This window comes from Phyllostomus discolor, chromosome 2 (genome assembly GCF_004126475.2).
Source record: "Phyllostomus discolor isolate MPI-MPIP mPhyDis1 chromosome 2, mPhyDis1.pri.v3, whole genome shotgun sequence".
NCBI lineage: Eukaryota > Metazoa > Chordata > Mammalia > Chiroptera > Phyllostomidae > Phyllostomus > Phyllostomus discolor.
Window position 1 is genome coordinate 113,801,635 of NC_040904.2, and position 18,629 is coordinate 113,820,263.

An 18,629-nucleotide genomic window follows, 5' to 3' on the forward strand; every position below is an offset into this window, starting at 1 on the left:
TATGCATAACCCATGGACATGGACAACAGTGTGAGGATTGCTTAAGGGAGCAGGGCAAGACTGAGTTGAGTGGAGAAAAGGGTGAAAAACTGGAACAACTGCAATAGCATAACCAATAACATAATTAAAAAAAAATAAAAATAAAGCTAAGGTTAGCTGCACTAAATGGAGAACAGAGTAAGGAACAAAGGTGATACATAATATACAGATTTTAAAATATCTATTTATGTGGCTTTTGATAATGAGGAAGAATCAGTTTAATTGTATCAGTGGGAAAAGTTAATGTATTAGCATTCCTCACAATCCTGAAAAGGATCTGAAATGGAATCACTCACTGTTTTATGGCACATAGCTCCAACAAATTACAAACAAAATAATCTAATTCACTTTCAGTATCCTAGTGAGTTAGAGAGGTAGAATATGTCTTGAATCTAATATTTCATGAATTGAAATACTCAGTGGGCTTCTGGTCAAAATGTTGATGTAGGCAGACACGGCTCACCTCTTTGCACAACCACATCAAAATTACAACTAAAACATAGAACCATCACTCAAGAATGTCAGAAATCAAGCTGAATGGAAGTCTCACAAATATGGAACTGAAGAAACTACATCCATCCAGACTGGTAGAAGGGCGCAGATGAGGAACAGGTTGGCCCCACACCCATGCAGATAAAAATTCAGGAGGCATATCTAGGGAGCCAGGAGTCCCAGACCCACACTAGGCCCCCCAGCCCAGGATTCCAGTGCCAGAAGATAAGTCCCACAACTTCTGGCTGCAAAAACCAGAGGCGACTGAGTTGGTGGAGGAGACTGCTAGAGCCCTACGAATTTCCTTTTGGGAAACCCACACATAGACTCACCCACACAGACTCACCCACTCAGACTCACTCCCTCTGAGCTCCAGCACCAGTGGTATATACAGGGAGAGACTGAAGTGTCTGGCATGAGCGTTAGCAGAGGGCATTGCCTCTTTGCTGCTGAACCCTCCCACCACAGAGCCAATAGGTTGGTGCCATTATATGAGACTCCAGCAACCTGGCTAACACTGTGACAACCACGTTGGAGATCCACAGAGGATCCACCACACCCAATTTATGTGCCCACCCAAGCTGCTTTTCCATAAAAAAGGCTGGTCTTGGCTCCTAAATCCTATCAAGCAAGCAACAGCTGGCTTCAGAGAGCGTGAGCAGCAGCCAGATTAGAGTCACAGCTTGGCTTCACCTGGGAATCTCCAAGCCCAGAACAAGTAGCAGCCATATCAGATTGTTCTACTGCTCAGGCAGGGTGCACCCGACAAAACAGGTGGGGACTGACCTTTGCCTACATTACCTGGGAAACCACAGGGTCAACACACCCAGTGGACAGCTACAGACCACATCAGAACACCACCACCCTGCTCCTGTACAGCTGATCCTCTACAGAGGTTGGTGGTCAGTGGTCACAGCCAGTCCTTGCAGGCGACTGGCCTGGCTACATCCCTCCCACTGATCTGCCAACAGCAACCAAGGCTCCACTACAACAGAAGGGTATACTCAGCACACGTGGAGAGCGCACCCTGAGTACCCAGCTTGGGTGACAGGGGAGGCTATGCCACTGGATCCTACAGGACACCTACTACATTAAGGCCACACGCCCCAAGACACGGAGTCAAAGCAACTCTACCAAAATAAGGAGACAAAGAAACATGGCCCAAATGAAAGAACATATCAAAACTCCAGAAAAAAACTAAAAAAAAAAAAAAATGGAGATAAGCAATCTATCAGATGCAGAGTTCAAAACACTGGAATAAGGATGCTCAAGGAACTTAGTGAGGACCTCAGCAGCATAAAAAAGACCCAGTCAGAATGAAGGATACACTAACTGAAATAAGGAACAATTCACAGGGAAACAACAGTAGAGTGGATGAAGCCAAGAATCAAATCAATGATTTGGAACATAAGGAAGCAAAAAACATCCATGCAGAACAAAAAGAAGAAAAAAAGAATCCCAAAAAATGAGGATAGTATAAAAAGCCCCTGGACAACTTTAAGAGGTCCAATATTCACCTCAAAGTGGTGCCAGAAGAAGAGAAAGAACAAGAAATTGGAATTCTATCTGAAAAAATAGTGAAAGAAAATTTCCCTAAGTTGGTGAAGGAAACAGACACGCAAGTCCAGGAAGCGCAGAGTCCCAAACAAGATGGATGTAGAGAGGCCCACTCCAAGACACATCATAAAATGCCTAAGGTTAAAGATAAAGAGAGACTATTAAAAGCAAGAGAAAAGAAGTTAGTTGCCAGAGGGTTGCCAGATGGGAGGAGGAGAAAGGGTGAAGAGGTGAGGGGATTAATAAGTACAAATAGGTCTTACAGAATAGCCATGAGGATGTAAAGTACAGCATAGGAAATGGAGGAGCCAAAGAACTTATATTCATGACCCACAGACATGAACATTGGTGGGGCGAATGTGTGAGGGAGTGGGGGCTGCCGGGTGGAGGTGGCAAAGAGGGAAAATCAGGACAAGTATAATAGCATAATCAATAAAACAAAGTATAAAAAAAAGTAACACTCAGAAAACACCAGTTTTATTCTATCATGGTCTAAACATCCATAAGGCTGTATATAGTCCTTATCTACTGATTGAATATATACATATGGTAAAGATGTTCAAATATAGCATATAATTTAAATGATAACCACTTGCTATTGGTTATATTTCCATTATAAATATCATGGAATAAATGTGACTGATTACATATCCTGAACCCTGTGCTAGTTAACACTTTGTGGCAGTTTGGTATCATCGTTCATGTAGGACATCACAATGAAAATGGGAAATGCTATCACTAAAGATTTATTTTTACCTTTTCATTACAATTAAGGCTAAGAGATGTGTCAGGTCATTCTGACTCACTCCTTAGTCTGTAGGATTTTCTTCAGCCATTTTGCTAAAGTCTATTTTAAGGGCTATACAGAATTTTGGCCCAGTATTATGTTTATTTTCCAGATAAAGTAATTTTCAAATAAATTACTTTATCTGATCAATTATCCAGATAAGTAAATGTATATAGTGAACCCTATTCAGGGGGAATTTTCTCATTAAAAAAAAATTTACAGTTGAATCAAAGATTTTTTTTATCCATAGTAAATCATATCCATCATCTTACTCTGCGAATACAGAGTGGGGCAAAAGTAGGTATACAGTTATAAGTAAGCAAAATAGTTTATTCTTGCATTATTATTTTTTAATTCTTGTATTGTTTTCTGTATGAACAACTGTACACCTACTTTTGCCCTGCTCCATATATATATCTACTTCCTTATAAGTCTTTCCCACACAATTGTTTTCACTTATTGTTCATTTTGATTCAGAACAATTATTAAATATTTTTATAAATTTTAAATTTTATTTTGAATATTTCTATAGAAGATCCATTTTACTAAATATTTCTCTGTGTGGGGGGGGGTAGGATGTTTTAAATATAGTTCTGAAGTTACTGGCATTGCAGAATGCTCTTTGAAATACAAAGACAACATAGTTTTTTAATTCAGACCTTTTTTTAATCTCTTCTACATCAAAGCCAGAATATTCTGAAAAGCCAATAAAAGTTACAATATGCACCAAAGGCCTTCCAGTGAGTAAGTCAGAAAGAGATAGATAGTCTTGCCTTTTCATCTCTCCCTCTTGCTTTACAATCCTTGTCCCTACTTGTGGAGGGTTTCTCATTCTTCGATATAGGATGTGCTCGGCCTACAGGTCCCCGGGCTCCTGCTCCTGGCATTTCTTTCCTCAGAGGTTTTACTTCTCGATTGGGACGCCTTATCTGAGGTGGAACTCTGACAAGAAAAATAAAATAAAAGTTAATCAAAGGCAAAAGTATTTTGATACTACCTTAGTCAACAAAATGATTAAGTCAAGAAGGACAGAAACTCCCCATTTCCTCCCCCTTTTGCCAATTCATGGTTGGCCATATTGATTAGGTCAGTTTTTAAAAGTGCTTTTCTTTAAAATACACTGATTAATACAGTCATTAAATACATATAAATGACAATATATAACTGTAATTATCTTGTCAAAAATAACTATCAATTACCAACAAAGGGCAACACAAACTATTCCCATCTAATAATCTTAATATGGTAATGGGAAGTCCATTAGTTTATTCATTACTGTCCTAAACCAAGAATAAGTAACAACAACAAAAAAAGAACAGCCCTAGCCAAGCAGCTCAGTAGAGAGTCATCCTAATACACCAAGGTAGCAAGTTTGATCCCCCCATCAGAGGACATACAAGAATCAACCAATGAATGCATAAATAAGTGGAACAAGTTGATATTTCTCTCTCCTCTGACTTCCTCTCTCTCTCTAAATTTTTTTTTAAAAAGGAGTGGGGTGTTATTTTTTTAAAAAGAACATCATAAAAGCTGAAATGACAACAATTCAAAATATGTCTATTTGCAGTTTACTTTTTTTTTTTTTTTACAATATAATGTTTTTCTCTGACTCCATACTGGAAAATCCAACATTTCATTCATAAATTTCAAATGGCAGGACTCAACAATCAAACCTCATAAAGTAATTTATTTTAAAATATTATTCATGCTTTGATCTTGTCAAAAATCACAGGATCCTTCAGATTATACATGTCCCCAAATATGAATCAAGAATTTTGATAACTACGAATGGTAATGGATGTTAATGAGACTTACTGAGACCATTTTGCAATATATAGAAATACTGAATCATTATGTTGTACTCCTGAATTGAATATAATGTTATGCCAGAAATACCTCACTAAAAATTTTTTTTGATGACTATATAAATGTAACAATGCACACAAAGTGGCATATTTTAGGTCATGTAGTGTGAAAAATGTCCTCTTCAAATAGCAAAATTTTGAGGGTACTCAGCACAGTATTGTCTCTCTGGGTGTTGGGGGTACTCTGTCACTATGTGTGTAATCCTTTCTTTCTTGAACCATCTCTGCCTGTTTCCATATCTTTTCTCTCTGCAGCCCTTCAGATCCCACAAGTGTATTCCTTTTTCGTCAATTGGACGTATCTATTATTATGCCCTTTCCAGTTTCATGCTTTTAATTCACTAACTCATTGTGAAGCTTCTTTTCCTGGTATCAGAAAAAGTGGCACATGTACACAACACAATGACCCCAGCAAAACAGGTAATTGGATAAAAAGCCAGGAGCGTTGCAGATTTCAAGCAAAAAGGAAAGAAACTGACAGCATATTGCAGGTCTAATGTAGTATCTTCAGTTTGTTGGAACTAGACTACTACATGAACCTGCTAAGCATAGAGAGGCTGATAAAATCTGTACAAGGGGGACCCCGCAAAAACCTGGAATTATCTTCTGGAGGATTGGCCCCTTGTAGTACAGGTTTTCCCCCCTAGATGAGTAGTCTAGTAACCCATCTGTATCAGTGTACCAGCTGGCATTGTTGTGAGAGGCTGAATTCAGCTTCAGTGAATTGTTTTTGAAGACTCTTTCAACATATTTGCCCATTTCATGATGGATGATTTACGGGCACACCTGCCCATTCTTCACTGAGTATTCAGCAGTTTTTGACCAAAAACAGCAGGACCCCCATACCCCACCCTCCCTATTCACCCAATCTTGCCCTGAGCAACTTTTTTTTTTGTTTTCCTGGATGAAAAAGTCCTCAAAGGGAAACATTTTGCTGACGTGGAGGAGGTGAAACAAAAAAGGCAGAAGCACTAAAAGGCATCAAAACTAACAAGTTCAGAAACTGTTTTTAGCAGTGGAAAAAACATCTGATAGGTGTATTGCATCAAATGGAGAGTGCCCTGAAGGTGACTGAAGTTTAAACATGTAACAATAAGTACATGATTTTTAATATATAAATTCCATTTTTTGGTGGTCCCCCTTTGTATGTCTAACTATGAGGTTCCCACACACTGACAGCTGAACCCTGGGAGTCCATTCAAACAGTGGTGTACTGAACACCCATTAGGAGGCATTCAGTCTCTGCTGTGCTAGGCCCTCAGAGGAGAGACAAAGATGAACACACAATGGTGTGAAAGAAATCCACAGGGAAGGAACTAGAAAATGGTGTACAGTAAACTGATTATAAGGCATTTTCAAATTTAAAGGTATTGTTATATTATTGGTTCCAGTGCATCATTAGTCTCTAAGCATTCTGCCAATAAAAGAACGATGTGATAAGACTGGCAAAAAATAAAAAACTAGAAATGTTACATTGCTCTATTCTTACTATTTCACTGCAACCACTGGTTTTTGACTGAACTTTGTTTTAATGAGGGACAGATTGTTCATATATATATCTGCATGTGTATCAGTGCCTTTCTGGAACCCAATTCATGGGTATGACCAATAGTAAGACAACCATCTCCTCCACACAGAACACAGGCAAGTTTGGCCTGTCATCTCTGCACCAGTTTAAACAGTCTGTCATTGTTTATGGTCTTGCCCTTGGGACACACAGCCAGCCTGGAGCCCGTGCTCACTGGCAGCAGTCACGACCACATGCCTGCACCCAGGCCTCATGGTCAGGGTAAGGAATCCTGAAGCACAGCTGCCACCTACCCAGACTGTGCTCCTCCTTGGCATGGTCTATCGGGGCTGCTGAGGAGGCACAGGTAATCTTTGGGCACACTACTGGCTCAGGAAGGCTGTGTTGTCAGAAGACTTTTTTCAAAGCTCCTGCACAGCCTGCATGCCCAGATTTTGCTGTTGCTGGCCTGCCCTGCCACTCAGTACTTTGATGGGCTCAGACTCGGTCTGAGTGAAATTGCTCAAGAAGCCACATGTGCCATTTGTGGCCAGTCCCATCTCACAGAAACTGGGCCTGTGCCTGGTAAGTCTTCAGTTCCATCTCACTGCAGCTGGATGTTACATTTGTAACAGAACCTGTCAGTGTCCCAAAGGACAACCTTGATTCTGGTCTGTTCACCGTCCTCTAGGAGTGCACCACTGCACAATGGCATGCTTCAAATTAAGGACTCAGTGATAGCTTCCAGGCTATGTAACACCTATGTCTCAAGGCTTTTACTGATATCTTTTTAAAAAGAGACTTTAGTATGGTTACAAAACATTACCAACCTCCATCTGAATGGACTGACAATATACCAGCTTACACTGTTTCAAATATAGAGAATAACTCACAGATCTGCAGATAAAAGACTAGATTGTCTACACTGTGCTCAGTCCTACTTGAAGACATTTCCCTGTAGGAATGGGAAGAAATATGCCTTATTTTATCATATGCAAATAAACCTGATTTCCTCCACAATCCAGTACTTCCTCTTTCTAAGCTGTACTATTAAATGTCAATATTAGAAGTAAATGTTCTCATCAGCATTGCTTGTAAGCACCTGGAAACAACCCAAATGTCAAGTATCAGACTACAGACAGAAAGTACTGTACATTCACATAATGGGATCCTGTGTTCACAACAACATAGTTTACAGCTACACACAATGACAAAGCATGAATCTCAGGACCACCACCTCAAAAAAAAACATGCAGTGGTTTGAAGAACATGCAGTGTAATTCTAAGTAAAACAGGATGCTATTTGGGGATACAAATGTATATGTTAAAATGTAAAGAAAGGCAAGGGGATTAATTATAAACTCCAAATACAGGGTAGTGTCAACTGTGAAAAGGGAAGAAATGAAATAGGATGCAGTAGGGCCCACAGGAGAACTTCAAAGGTATCAGCAGTCCTTTATCTTTAACTCCAAGGTGAGTATACAGATGCTAGTGTATTGTGACACCTTATACCTTACATGAATTTTAATGTTTATATTATCTCCTCAGTAGTTAATAAAACTGAAATATGATTTCATACTACAACAATGCTAAGACATTTGAGCACCTAAAAATGAAATTATAGGTTTGCTACAAAGTTTCCGGCATGTTCTAGAAACACACATATTCTAGTGATGTGGGCTCCAAGTACCCAGCCTCAGATGAACCTACTGCACCACTACCTGGCCAATCTCCAGAGAAGACTGGACTATACACATAGGACTCTCTGACTCATAGCACTGCGCCACCACAATTCCTGAAGTCAAAGCAAAAGGGGTCTCTGTGACAGTTCATGCTATGCCATGTTAACAAATAGGGTCTAAGATATATCACATTTTTCTCTAATTGCTCTGTAAGCTCCTTTCTAAAAATTCCATCTATTGAGCTGTTCAATTTCTTCTAGCTTTCTGCTTAATGATTACTCTAAATGACTTGATTTTACCTATTTGTTCAAACACTGTTTCAATTCTGGTACAAGAATAAGTAATTTGGAACAAGTCCTCTATATGCCCAACAATGTAAGCCAAGATTACATAAAGTTAACCTCTGAAAAAGAAAAAAATAATCCAATTTTGCTGTTACATTAATATATATAAGCCCAGAATTAAATAAACAGAAAAACATCTCTCTCCACAGCTAACAAAAGCATAAAAAACATAAATTCCAAGTAATTCACACTAACATTTTTGCTATAAAGACTTGGAATCAATTTATCAGACTCTGAGTCCAGGAAAAAATCATTTGTTAAAAAATCATAAGGTGTTCCAGTCATAATGGCAGCATAAGCAAACACGGCTTGCCTCCTCACAAAACCACATCAAAATTACAATTAAAATATAGAACAACCATCACAACCATCAGATATCCAGTTGAACAGAAGTCTAACTACAGAATTAAAGAAACCACATCCATCCAGACAGGTAGGAGCGATGAACATGGGGAAAGGGCTGGTCCCACATCCATGTGTGGTAGGTAGAAATCTGAGAGGGGTATCCCAGGAACAAGGAGTCCCAGCCCTACACCAAGGTCCCCAGCCCAGGGTTCCAGTGCCAGGACAGTAAGCCCCCATAACTTCTGGCTGCAAAAACCAGTGGAGATTGAATCAGTAGAAGAAACTTCCGGAATCCCAAGCAGTTCCTCTTAAAGAACCCACTCATGGACTTAATCTGACTCATTGCCTCTGAGTTACAACAGGAGGGTAGCTGCTTAAAAGGCACCAGGGAGAAACTGAAGTGTCTGGCATCAAGGAGAAAGGTAGGGAACAACCTCCTCCCAGACAAAATGGTAGGCCATTGTCCCTTTTCTGAACCCCTCCCCACCACAGCTGAGACTCCATCAACCTGGCTAACAGTGTTTGCCCTGCCTTAGAGATCCCCTGAGACTCTATCCCACCCAACTTACTGGCCCATCCAAGCTACTTTTCCATATGAATGGCTGGTCTTGGCTCATGCTTCACAACTTACTAAAATCTCTCAAACAAGCAACAGCCAGCCTCTGTGAGCCCCCAGCCCCCCATACCTCTTGCTAAAAGGGCCCCAGGCCCAGCACTAGCAGTATCCAACCTAGATGCACAGCTTGGCTTTGCCTGGGAATATCCAAGCCCAGAACAAAGCAGCAGCCATCTCATATTGCTTTACAGCTCACGCAGGGTAGCCCCATGGAAAACGCAAGTAGGGGTTTACCTTGGCCTGTACCATCCGTGAAACCCCAGATCCTGCACACCCAGTGGACAGCTATGGACCACATCAGAGCACCCCCACCCTGCCTCCACACAACTGATCCTCCATGGAGAGCTGAGGTTGGTGATCAGTGGTCACGGCCAGTCCTTATACCTGATGGGCCTGGGTAAATCCCTCCCACTGACCTGCCAACAGCAGTCAAGGCTCAACTGCAAGAGGAGGGTATACTGAGCTGACATAAAGGGTGCACCTTGAGCACCCAGCTTCAGTGAGAGGGGAGGCTGTGCCACTGGACCCTACTGAACACCCACTACATTAGACCATACTACCAAAACAGGGAATCATAGTAGCTCTACCTAATACACAGAAACAAACACAGGGAGACTGCTGAAATGAGCAAAGAAACGGCCCAAATGAAAGAACAGATCAAAACTCCAGAAAAAGAGCTAAATGAAATTGAGATAAGCAATTTATCAGATGCAGAGTTCAAAACACTGTTTATAAGGATGCTCAAGGAATTTAGTGAGGACCCCACAGCATAAAAAAAATCCAGTCAGAAATGAAGGATATACTAATTGAGATAAAGAACAATTTACAGGGAACAACAGTCAAGTAGATGAAGTCTAGAATCAAATCAATGATTTGGAACATAAGGAAGCAAAAAACAACCAGTCAGAACAAGAAGAAAAAAGATTCCAAAAAATGAGGATAATGTAAGCAGCCTCTGGGACAACTTCAAGCAATTCAACATTCACATAATAGGGGTACCAGAAGAAGAAGAGAAAGAGCAAGAAATCAGAAATCTATTTGTAAAACATAATGAAAGAAAACTTGTCTAAGTTGCTGAGGGAAATACACAAGCATATCCAGGAAGCACAAAGTCCCAAACAAGATGGATGCAGAGAGAGATCCACTCCAAGATGCATCGTAATTAAAATGCCAAAGGTTAAAGATAAAGAGAGACTCATAAATGCAGCAAGAGAAAAGCAGGTAGTTACTTTCAGGGATTTCCCATAAAGCTGTCTGCTGATTTCTCAAAAGAAACTTTGCGGGCTAGAAGCTTCTAGGGATTGGCAAGAAATATTCAAAGTCATGAAAAGCAGGGACCTACAGCCAAGATTGCTGTACCCAGCAAAGCTATCATTTAGAATTGAAGGGCAGATAAGGAGTTCCCCAGCAAGAAAAAAAAAATAAAGGAGTTCATCATCACCAAACCATTATTATATGAAAAGATAAAAGGACTTATTTAAGAAAAAACTGAAAATCAAAACTACGAGCAATAAAATGGTAATGTATACGTATCTATCAACAATTCAATCTTAAAAACAAACTTAACAAACAAGAAGACTAGAGACAGAATCATGGATATGGAGAAGGTTCTGATGGTTGCCAGACTAGGGACATGTGTAGGGAAATGGATGAGAGGGGAGCAGATTAAGTGGTATAAATAGGTAATTATAGAATATATAGAATAGCCACTGGAAATAACCACAGCATCGGAAATAGAGTAGCCAAAGAACCTACCCATGACTCATGGACTGAACAATGGTGTAGGGATTGCCTGAGGGAGTAGGGGCTTTTGGGTGGAGGGGTGCAAAGGGTTAATAATCAGGACAACTGTAATAGCATAATCAATAAAATATATTTTAAAAAAGAAAAGAATTAAAAATAAATTTAAAATATCATGAGGCAAAAAAAACAAAGCTTAAATAGAAATTAAAGGACCTATGATGTGAAATAGACATTAATGATTAAGAACTTTAGTGTCTACTCTCATCAAATATGTAACTGCTATTTTTTCAAATCAGTATATATTTATGGTTTACCTAATTAGTACAGGAACTATGCTGGATGTTACACTGACATAAAAATGTTGTAGCACTATCCCTACCTTCAGAGAAAGAGCATGGACACCTGGAGTCAGCATTAGAGTTAGAACCCTAAGACCTGGGTGCCCTTTTTCCCTGGGTTACCAACTACCTATTACACAGGCATATCACTTAGTATCTACAAGCCTCATGTGATTCCTCTGTAAATGGAGATTAATACTTCATAGAATTTTTTAAATTTCTTTTTCACTAAGATATAACATGTATACAGTAAAATGCACATGTATTAAGTACACAACTCAATACATTTTCATACCATATAACCATAGGTAGATCAAGATGGGACATTTCCCAATATCCCAAAAAGGTTTTCATGGTCCTTCTTAGTAAATGATCAGCCCCTAAAAATAATCACTACTCTGACCTTACTACCAAAGATTAGGGTTGCCTGCTCTAGTTTCATGTACATGTAATTCTATAATACATACTCTGTGTCTGGTTTCTTTCTTTCAACCATTACCACTGTATGGAAGAAGATATTTGCAACAATACATCTGCTAAGGGGTTAATTTCCAAGATATATAAAGAACTTACACAAATCCACAGCATTAGATAAACAATACAGTTAAAAATGGGCAAAGGACAAAAACAGACATTTCTGCAAAGAGGACATATAGATAGCCAATGGCTGTATTAAAAATGTTCAATGTCATTAATCATCAGAGAGATACAAATTAAAACCACAATGAGATATTACCTCACATCTGTCAGAATGGCTATCACCAATAAATCCACAAACAACAAGTTTTGGCAAGGATGTGGAGAAAAGGGCATTGTCTTATACTGTTGGTGGGAATGCAGTGCAGCCACTGTGGAAACAGTATTCAGTTTCCTCAAAAAATTAAAAATGGAATTGCCTTTTGACCCAGTAACTGCGCCTCTGGGAATATACACTAAGAAACCAAAAACACTAATTTGAAACCATACATCCTTATGTTCATTGCAGTGTTATTTACAATAGCCAAGATTTAGAAGCAGCCCAAGTGCCCATTAATAAATGCATGGATAAAAAAGCTGTAGTATATTTATTTACACAATGGAATGCTATTCAGCCATAAAAGAGAAGGAAATCTTACCTTTTGTGACAGCATGAATGGAGGTGGAGATTATTACGCTAAGTGAAATATGCCAGTTAAAGAAAGACAAATACCATATAATCTCATTTACTTATGGAATCTAATGAATAAAATAACTGATGAACAAAACAGAAACAGAGGCATGGATACATGGAACAGACTGACAGCTGTCAGAGGGGTGGAGGGAGGAATGGATAAAAGGTGATGGGATTAGTCAAAAACATACATATGTAACACAAAGCCACAGACAACACTGTGATGATAGTCAGAGGGGAAGGAGATGGGTATAGGTGGAAGTTGGCAAAGGTGGGAAAAGTGGGGACAGAAATAGACTTTGCTTGAGATAATGGGTGCATGATACAGTATGCAGATGATGTTTTTTTGAGTTGTACACTTGAAACCTGTATAGTTTTGCAAACCAATGTCATCCCAATAAATTCAACTTAAAAAAAAATTACCTGTGAAATGCACCCATGCTCCTAAGGATAGCATTAGTTTATCTTTCTTCATTGCTGAGTAGTATTCTACTGCATAAACACACTACAGCATATCTAGCTTACTGTTGAAGAATACTTTAATTATTTTCTGTTTGAGGTTACTATTAAAGCTTCTAGAAATATGGGGAATATGTTCATGATAAACCTAAGTATTCATTTCTTTGGAGTATATACCAGGACTGGAATTGTTGGATCACAGGGTATACGACAGATTAGTTTTTATATATATAGCCAGTTTTCCAAAGTGGTGATGCCATTTTACACTGCCATCAACAGTGTCTGAATGCCACCTGTTCCATCGTGGCCATTTTAAAAGGAGAGTAATGGTATCTCATTGTGGCGTTGCTTTGCCTTTTCTGAATGACTTATGAATGTTGAACACCCTTCCAACAGTATGCTTATTAGCCATGTGAATATCTCTTTTGTAGAAGATCTATTGCAGTTGTTAGTCCATTTTTTTTCAATTAGGTTGTCTGATTTTTTTTATTGATTTATTGATTGTTGTTCCTTACAGGCATATCTCAGAGGTATTGTAGGTTTGATCCGGACCACTGCAACAAAGTAAATATCAAAATAAAGCAAGTCACTCAAATTTTTACGTTTCCCAGTGCATACAAAAGTTATGTTTACACTATACTACAGTCTGCTAAGTACACAATAGTATTATGTCTGAAAAACTATATATCTTAATTAAGAAATACTTTATTGCTAAAAAATGCCAACCATCATCTGAGTCTTCAGTGCGTCAATCTTTTTGCTGGTGGAAGCTCTTCCTTCAGTGTTGATGGCTGGTGACTAATCAGAGTGGTGGTTGCTGAAGGCCAGGGTGGCTGTGGCAATTGCTTAAAACAAGATAATGAGGTTTGCCACTTTGACTGACTCTTCCTTTCAAGGACAATTTCTCTGTAGCATGTGATGCTGTCTGATGGCATTTTACCCACAATCCTCCCTCTCTGCTGCTGCTTTATCAACTAAGTTTATGTAATATTCTAAATCCTTCATTACCATTTCAACAATCTTCACAGCATATTTACCAGGAGTAGATTCCATCCCAAGAAACCACTCCCTTTGCTCATCCTTAAGAAGCAACTCCTCAGCCACTGAAGTTTTAGCATGCGAGTGCAGCAACTCAGTTACATCTTCAGGATCCACTTCTAATTCTAGTTCTCTTGCTATTTCCACATCTGCAGTTTCTTCCTCCACTGATGTCTAGCACCCCTCAGTCATCCATTAGGGTTGGAATCAACTTCTTCCAAAATCCTGTTAATGTTGATATCTTGCCCTCTTCCCATGATCACAAGTGTTCTTAATGGTTTGGTGAATCCTTTCCAGAAGGTTTTCAATTTATTAGTCCAAAAGCCATAAGAGGAGCCACTATCTATACCAGCTATAGCCTTTCAAAATGTATTTTTTAAATAGTATGACTTAAAAGTTGAAACTACTCCTTGATCCAGGGGCTGAAGAATGAATGTTGTGTTAGCAGGCATGGAAATAACATTACTCTCATACATCTCCATCAGAGCTCTTGGGTGGCCAGGTGAACTGTCAATGAGCAGTAACATTTTGAAAAGAATCTTTTTTCTGAGCAGGTCTCAACAGTGGGCTTAAAATACTCAGTAAACCATATTATAAACAGTTCTGCTGTCATCCAGGCTTTCCTGTTCCACTTACACTCTACAGGCAGAGTTGATTTAGCATAATTCTTAAGGGCCCTAGGATTTCTGGAATGGTAAATGAGCTTAGGCTTCAATTTAAAGTCCCCAGCTGCATTAGCTCCTAACAGAAAAGTCAGCCTGTCCTTGGACACTTTGAAGCCAGACACTGACTTCTTTCTAGCTATGAAAAACCTGTATGGCATTTTCTTGCAATTAGGCTGTTTCCCCTACATTGCAAATCTACTGGAATGTAGCCACCATTCCATTAATTATCTCAGCCAGCTCTTCTGGATCACTTGCTAATGCATCTACATCAGCACTTGCTGCGCTTCACCTTGCACTTTTATGTTTGCAGACAGCTTCTTTCCTTAAACCTTATGAACCAACTTCTGCTAGCTTCTAACTTTTCTTCTGCAGCTTCTTTACCTCTCTCAGACTTCCTAGAATTTAAGAGAGTTAGGGCCTTGCTCTGGATTAGCCTTTGGCTTAAGGGAATATTGTGGCTAGTTTGATCTTCTATCTAGTCTCCTAAAACAGTCTCCACATCAACAATAAGGCTATTTCACTTTCTTATCATGCATATGTTTGGTGAAGTAGCACTTTTACTTTCCTTCAAGAACTTTTCTTTTGCATTCACAACTTGGCTACTGGGCACAAGAGGACTAGCTCTGAGCTTATCTCAACTTTCAACATGCCTTTCTCACTAAGCTTAATCATTTCTAGCTTTTGGTTTAAAGTGAGAGATATGTGACTCTTTTCACTAGAACACTTACAGGCCACTGGAGGGCTATTAATTAGCCTAATTTCAATATTATTGTCTCACAGGGAATAGGGAGGGCAAAGGAGGGTACAAGGTTGGGGGTTAGTAGAAAGGTCAGAACACACACATTTATTGATGAAATTCGCTGTCTACATGGACACAATTCATGGAGTCCAAAAACAATTAGAATAGTAGCATCAAAGATCATTGATCACAGATCACAATAACAAATATAGTAATAAAAAAGTTTGAAATATTATGAGAATTACCAAAATGTGACACAGAGACTGAAGTGAGCAAAAGTTGGAAAAATGGCACTGATCAATTTGCTCGACATAGAGTTGCCATAAACCCTGAACTGATAAAAAAAATGCAATTATCTGAAAAGCACAATAAAGCAAAGCACAATAAAATGAGATGTACCTGTATATATTGTAGATACAAGTCCTTTCTGAGATACACACATTGCAATTATCTTCTCCCAGTATATGGTTTGCCTTTATATTCTTATAGTGAGTCTTCTGATGAAGAGAAGCTCACAATTTTAGAATTATGACTTACACATCTTTTATCTTTAATGCTTTAGTGTCTACTTTTTTTTTTAAAGATTTTATTTATTTATTTTTAGAGAGGGAAGGGAGGGAGGGAGAGAGAGAGAGAGAGAGAGAGAGAGAAACATCAATGTGCGGTTGCTGGAGGTTATGGCCTGCAACCCAGGAATGTACCCTGGCTGGGAACTGAACCTGGGACACTTTGGTTCCCAGCCCACGCTCAATCCACTGAGCTATGCCAGCCAGGGCTTAGTGTCTACTTTTTAATAAATCTTTGCTATCCCAAGATCATGATGACATTCTTCTATGTTACCTTCTGTAAGAATTATTTTATTGCCTTTTACATTTTTGGTAGTGATCTATTTCAAATTAATTTTTCTACATGGTATGAAGTAGAGGTTCAAGATTTTTCCCTGACATGGATATTCAGTACACCTAGAAGCCTTTACTGATAAGACCCACCTTTCCCACTGAACTGCAGTGGTACCGTCTTCATAAATCATGTGACTTCACAGAATTTAATCTTTAATGATAAGTTCCAGTTCTAAAAAGAACTTTAGAAATTGTAGCTTTTTACTATCAAAAGATTAAAAACAAATATTTTACGATATATTCAGGAGTCAATGTGTTCAATTCAACACACACACCCAAATATTTAAAGAATACAAGGCACCATGCTACATAATTCAAAAGGCTATACCGGGTTAAGTCTCCCCTCATTACCTAACAAGCAAATCAATCATATTCAGAAATACATTGAGTACTACAAGCCATGCTGATATGAGTTGTTTTGTGTCTTCAAGGATGCTATTTGTGCAGAAAATACGCCTCAAAGGTTTACTTTCCTTTTTAAAATATTCAACTTAGTAAAAATGCAAAAAATTAATTACTCCTTAAAGCTTGTAAATTCAGCTGATAAAGGGAAACCAAAACAAAAAGTATTTATAAAAAAAATATGTATTTATCTGCCCTCCCATTCTAAATGATAGCTTTGCTGGATAGAGTAATGTTAGATGTAGGTCCTTGCCCTTCATGACTTCAAATACTTCTTTCCAGCCCCTTCTTGCCTGAAAGGTTTCTTTTGAGAAATCAGCAGATAAGTGTTATGGGAACTCCTTGGGAGGTAACTCTCTTCTTTTCTCTTGCTGCTTTTAAGATTCTCTCCTTAATCTTTAATCTTGGGTAATGCAATTATGATGTGCCTTGGTGTGTGCTTCCTTGGGTCCAACTGGTTTGGGACTCTCTGAGCTTCCTTGACATTCTGGAAATCTATTTCCTTTGTCAGATTGGGGAAGTTCTCCTTCATTATTTGTTCAAATAAGTTTTCAATTTCTTGCTGTTGTTCTTCTCCTTCTGGCACCCCTATAATTTGGATTTTGGAACATTTAAAGTTGTCTTGGAGGTTCCTCAGCCTCTCATTTTTTTTTTTGAATTCTTGTTTCTTCATTCTGTTCTGCTTGAATGTTTATTTTTTCTTTCTGCTACAAATCATTGATTTGAGTCTCGGTTTCCTTCCCTTCACTGTTGGTTCCCTGTACATTTTCCTTTACTTTACTTTGCATCGCCTTCACTTCTTCCTCTATTTTGCAATCATACTCGATCATTTCTGTGAGCATCCTGATTACCAGTGTTTTGAACTTTGCATCTGATAGGTTAGCTATCTCTTCATCGCTTAGTTGTATTTTTTCTCAAAACAGAGCTTTGATCTGTTCTTTCATTTGGGCCATATTTTTTTATCTCGGCATGCCAGTTATGTAGTACAGGGTAGAGCCTTAGCTTCCCAAATAAGGTCAAGTTAAAGAAGTTCATCATCACCATGCCCTTATTATATGAAATGTTAAAGGGACTTATCTAAGAAAAAGATAAAAACTATCAATAGTAAAATGACAACAAACTCACAACTATCAACAAATGAACCTAAAACAAACAAAAATAAAAACAAACTAAGAAAACAACTAGAACAGGAACAGAATACCAGAAATGGAGATCACATGGAGGGTTATCAGTAGGGAGGGGGAGGAGAAGAAATGAGGGATAAGGTACAGGGAATAAGAAGCATAAATGGTAGGTACAAAATAGACAGGGGTGGGGTTAAGAATAGTACAGGAAATGGAGAAGGCAAAGAACAAACTTACATGTACGACCCATGGACATGAACTAAGGTGGGGAATGCTGGTGGGGGCAGGGATACAGTGCAGAGGGGAATAAAGGGGAGAAAAAAATGGGACAACTATAATAGCATAATCAATAAAATATATTTTTTAAAAATTGTGTATTTATTCTTACATGTTTAAACTTCAGTCATCTTCAAAGTACTCTCCATTTGATGCAATATACCTATTCAGATGTTTTTTCCACTGCTCAAAACAGTCTTTGAACTAGTCTATTCTGATGCCTTTAGTGCTTCTGCCATTTTTTTGTTTCACCTCTTCCACATCAGCAAAACATTTCCTTTTGAGGACTTTTTTCACGCAGATAAAGAAAAAAGTCACTTGAGACAGATGAAGAGGGAGAATAGATGAATAGGAAGGGTGGGGCACAGGGGTCATGCTGTTTTGGTCAAAAACTGCTGAACACTTAGGTGTGGGCATGTGTGCTCACAAATCATCCATCATGAAATGGGCAAACATGCTGAAAAAGCTTTCAAAAGAAATTCGCTGAAGCCAAAGCAGCCTCTTAGAACAATGCCAGCTGGTACACAGATACATATGGGTTCCTAGAACAATCACCTAGTGG

At 38.8% G+C, this 18,629-nt stretch overlaps 1 protein-coding gene across 4 annotated transcripts in view; it reads right to left on the minus strand.

Moving 5' to 3' along the window:
• KATNAL1 (katanin catalytic subunit A1 like 1) overlaps positions 1-18,629 on the minus strand; it is a 117,103-nt gene that overhangs the window by 41,544 nt on the left and 56,930 nt on the right. For all 4 annotated transcript variants that reach the window (XM_028532382.2, XM_036018364.1, XM_036018365.1 and 1 more), the window contains exon 4: positions 3,649-3,817. In XM_028532382.2, coding sequence (XP_028388183.1) covers positions 3,649-3,817 — 169 coding nt within the window. The remainder of the gene's footprint in view (positions 1-3,648; positions 3,818-18,629) is intronic.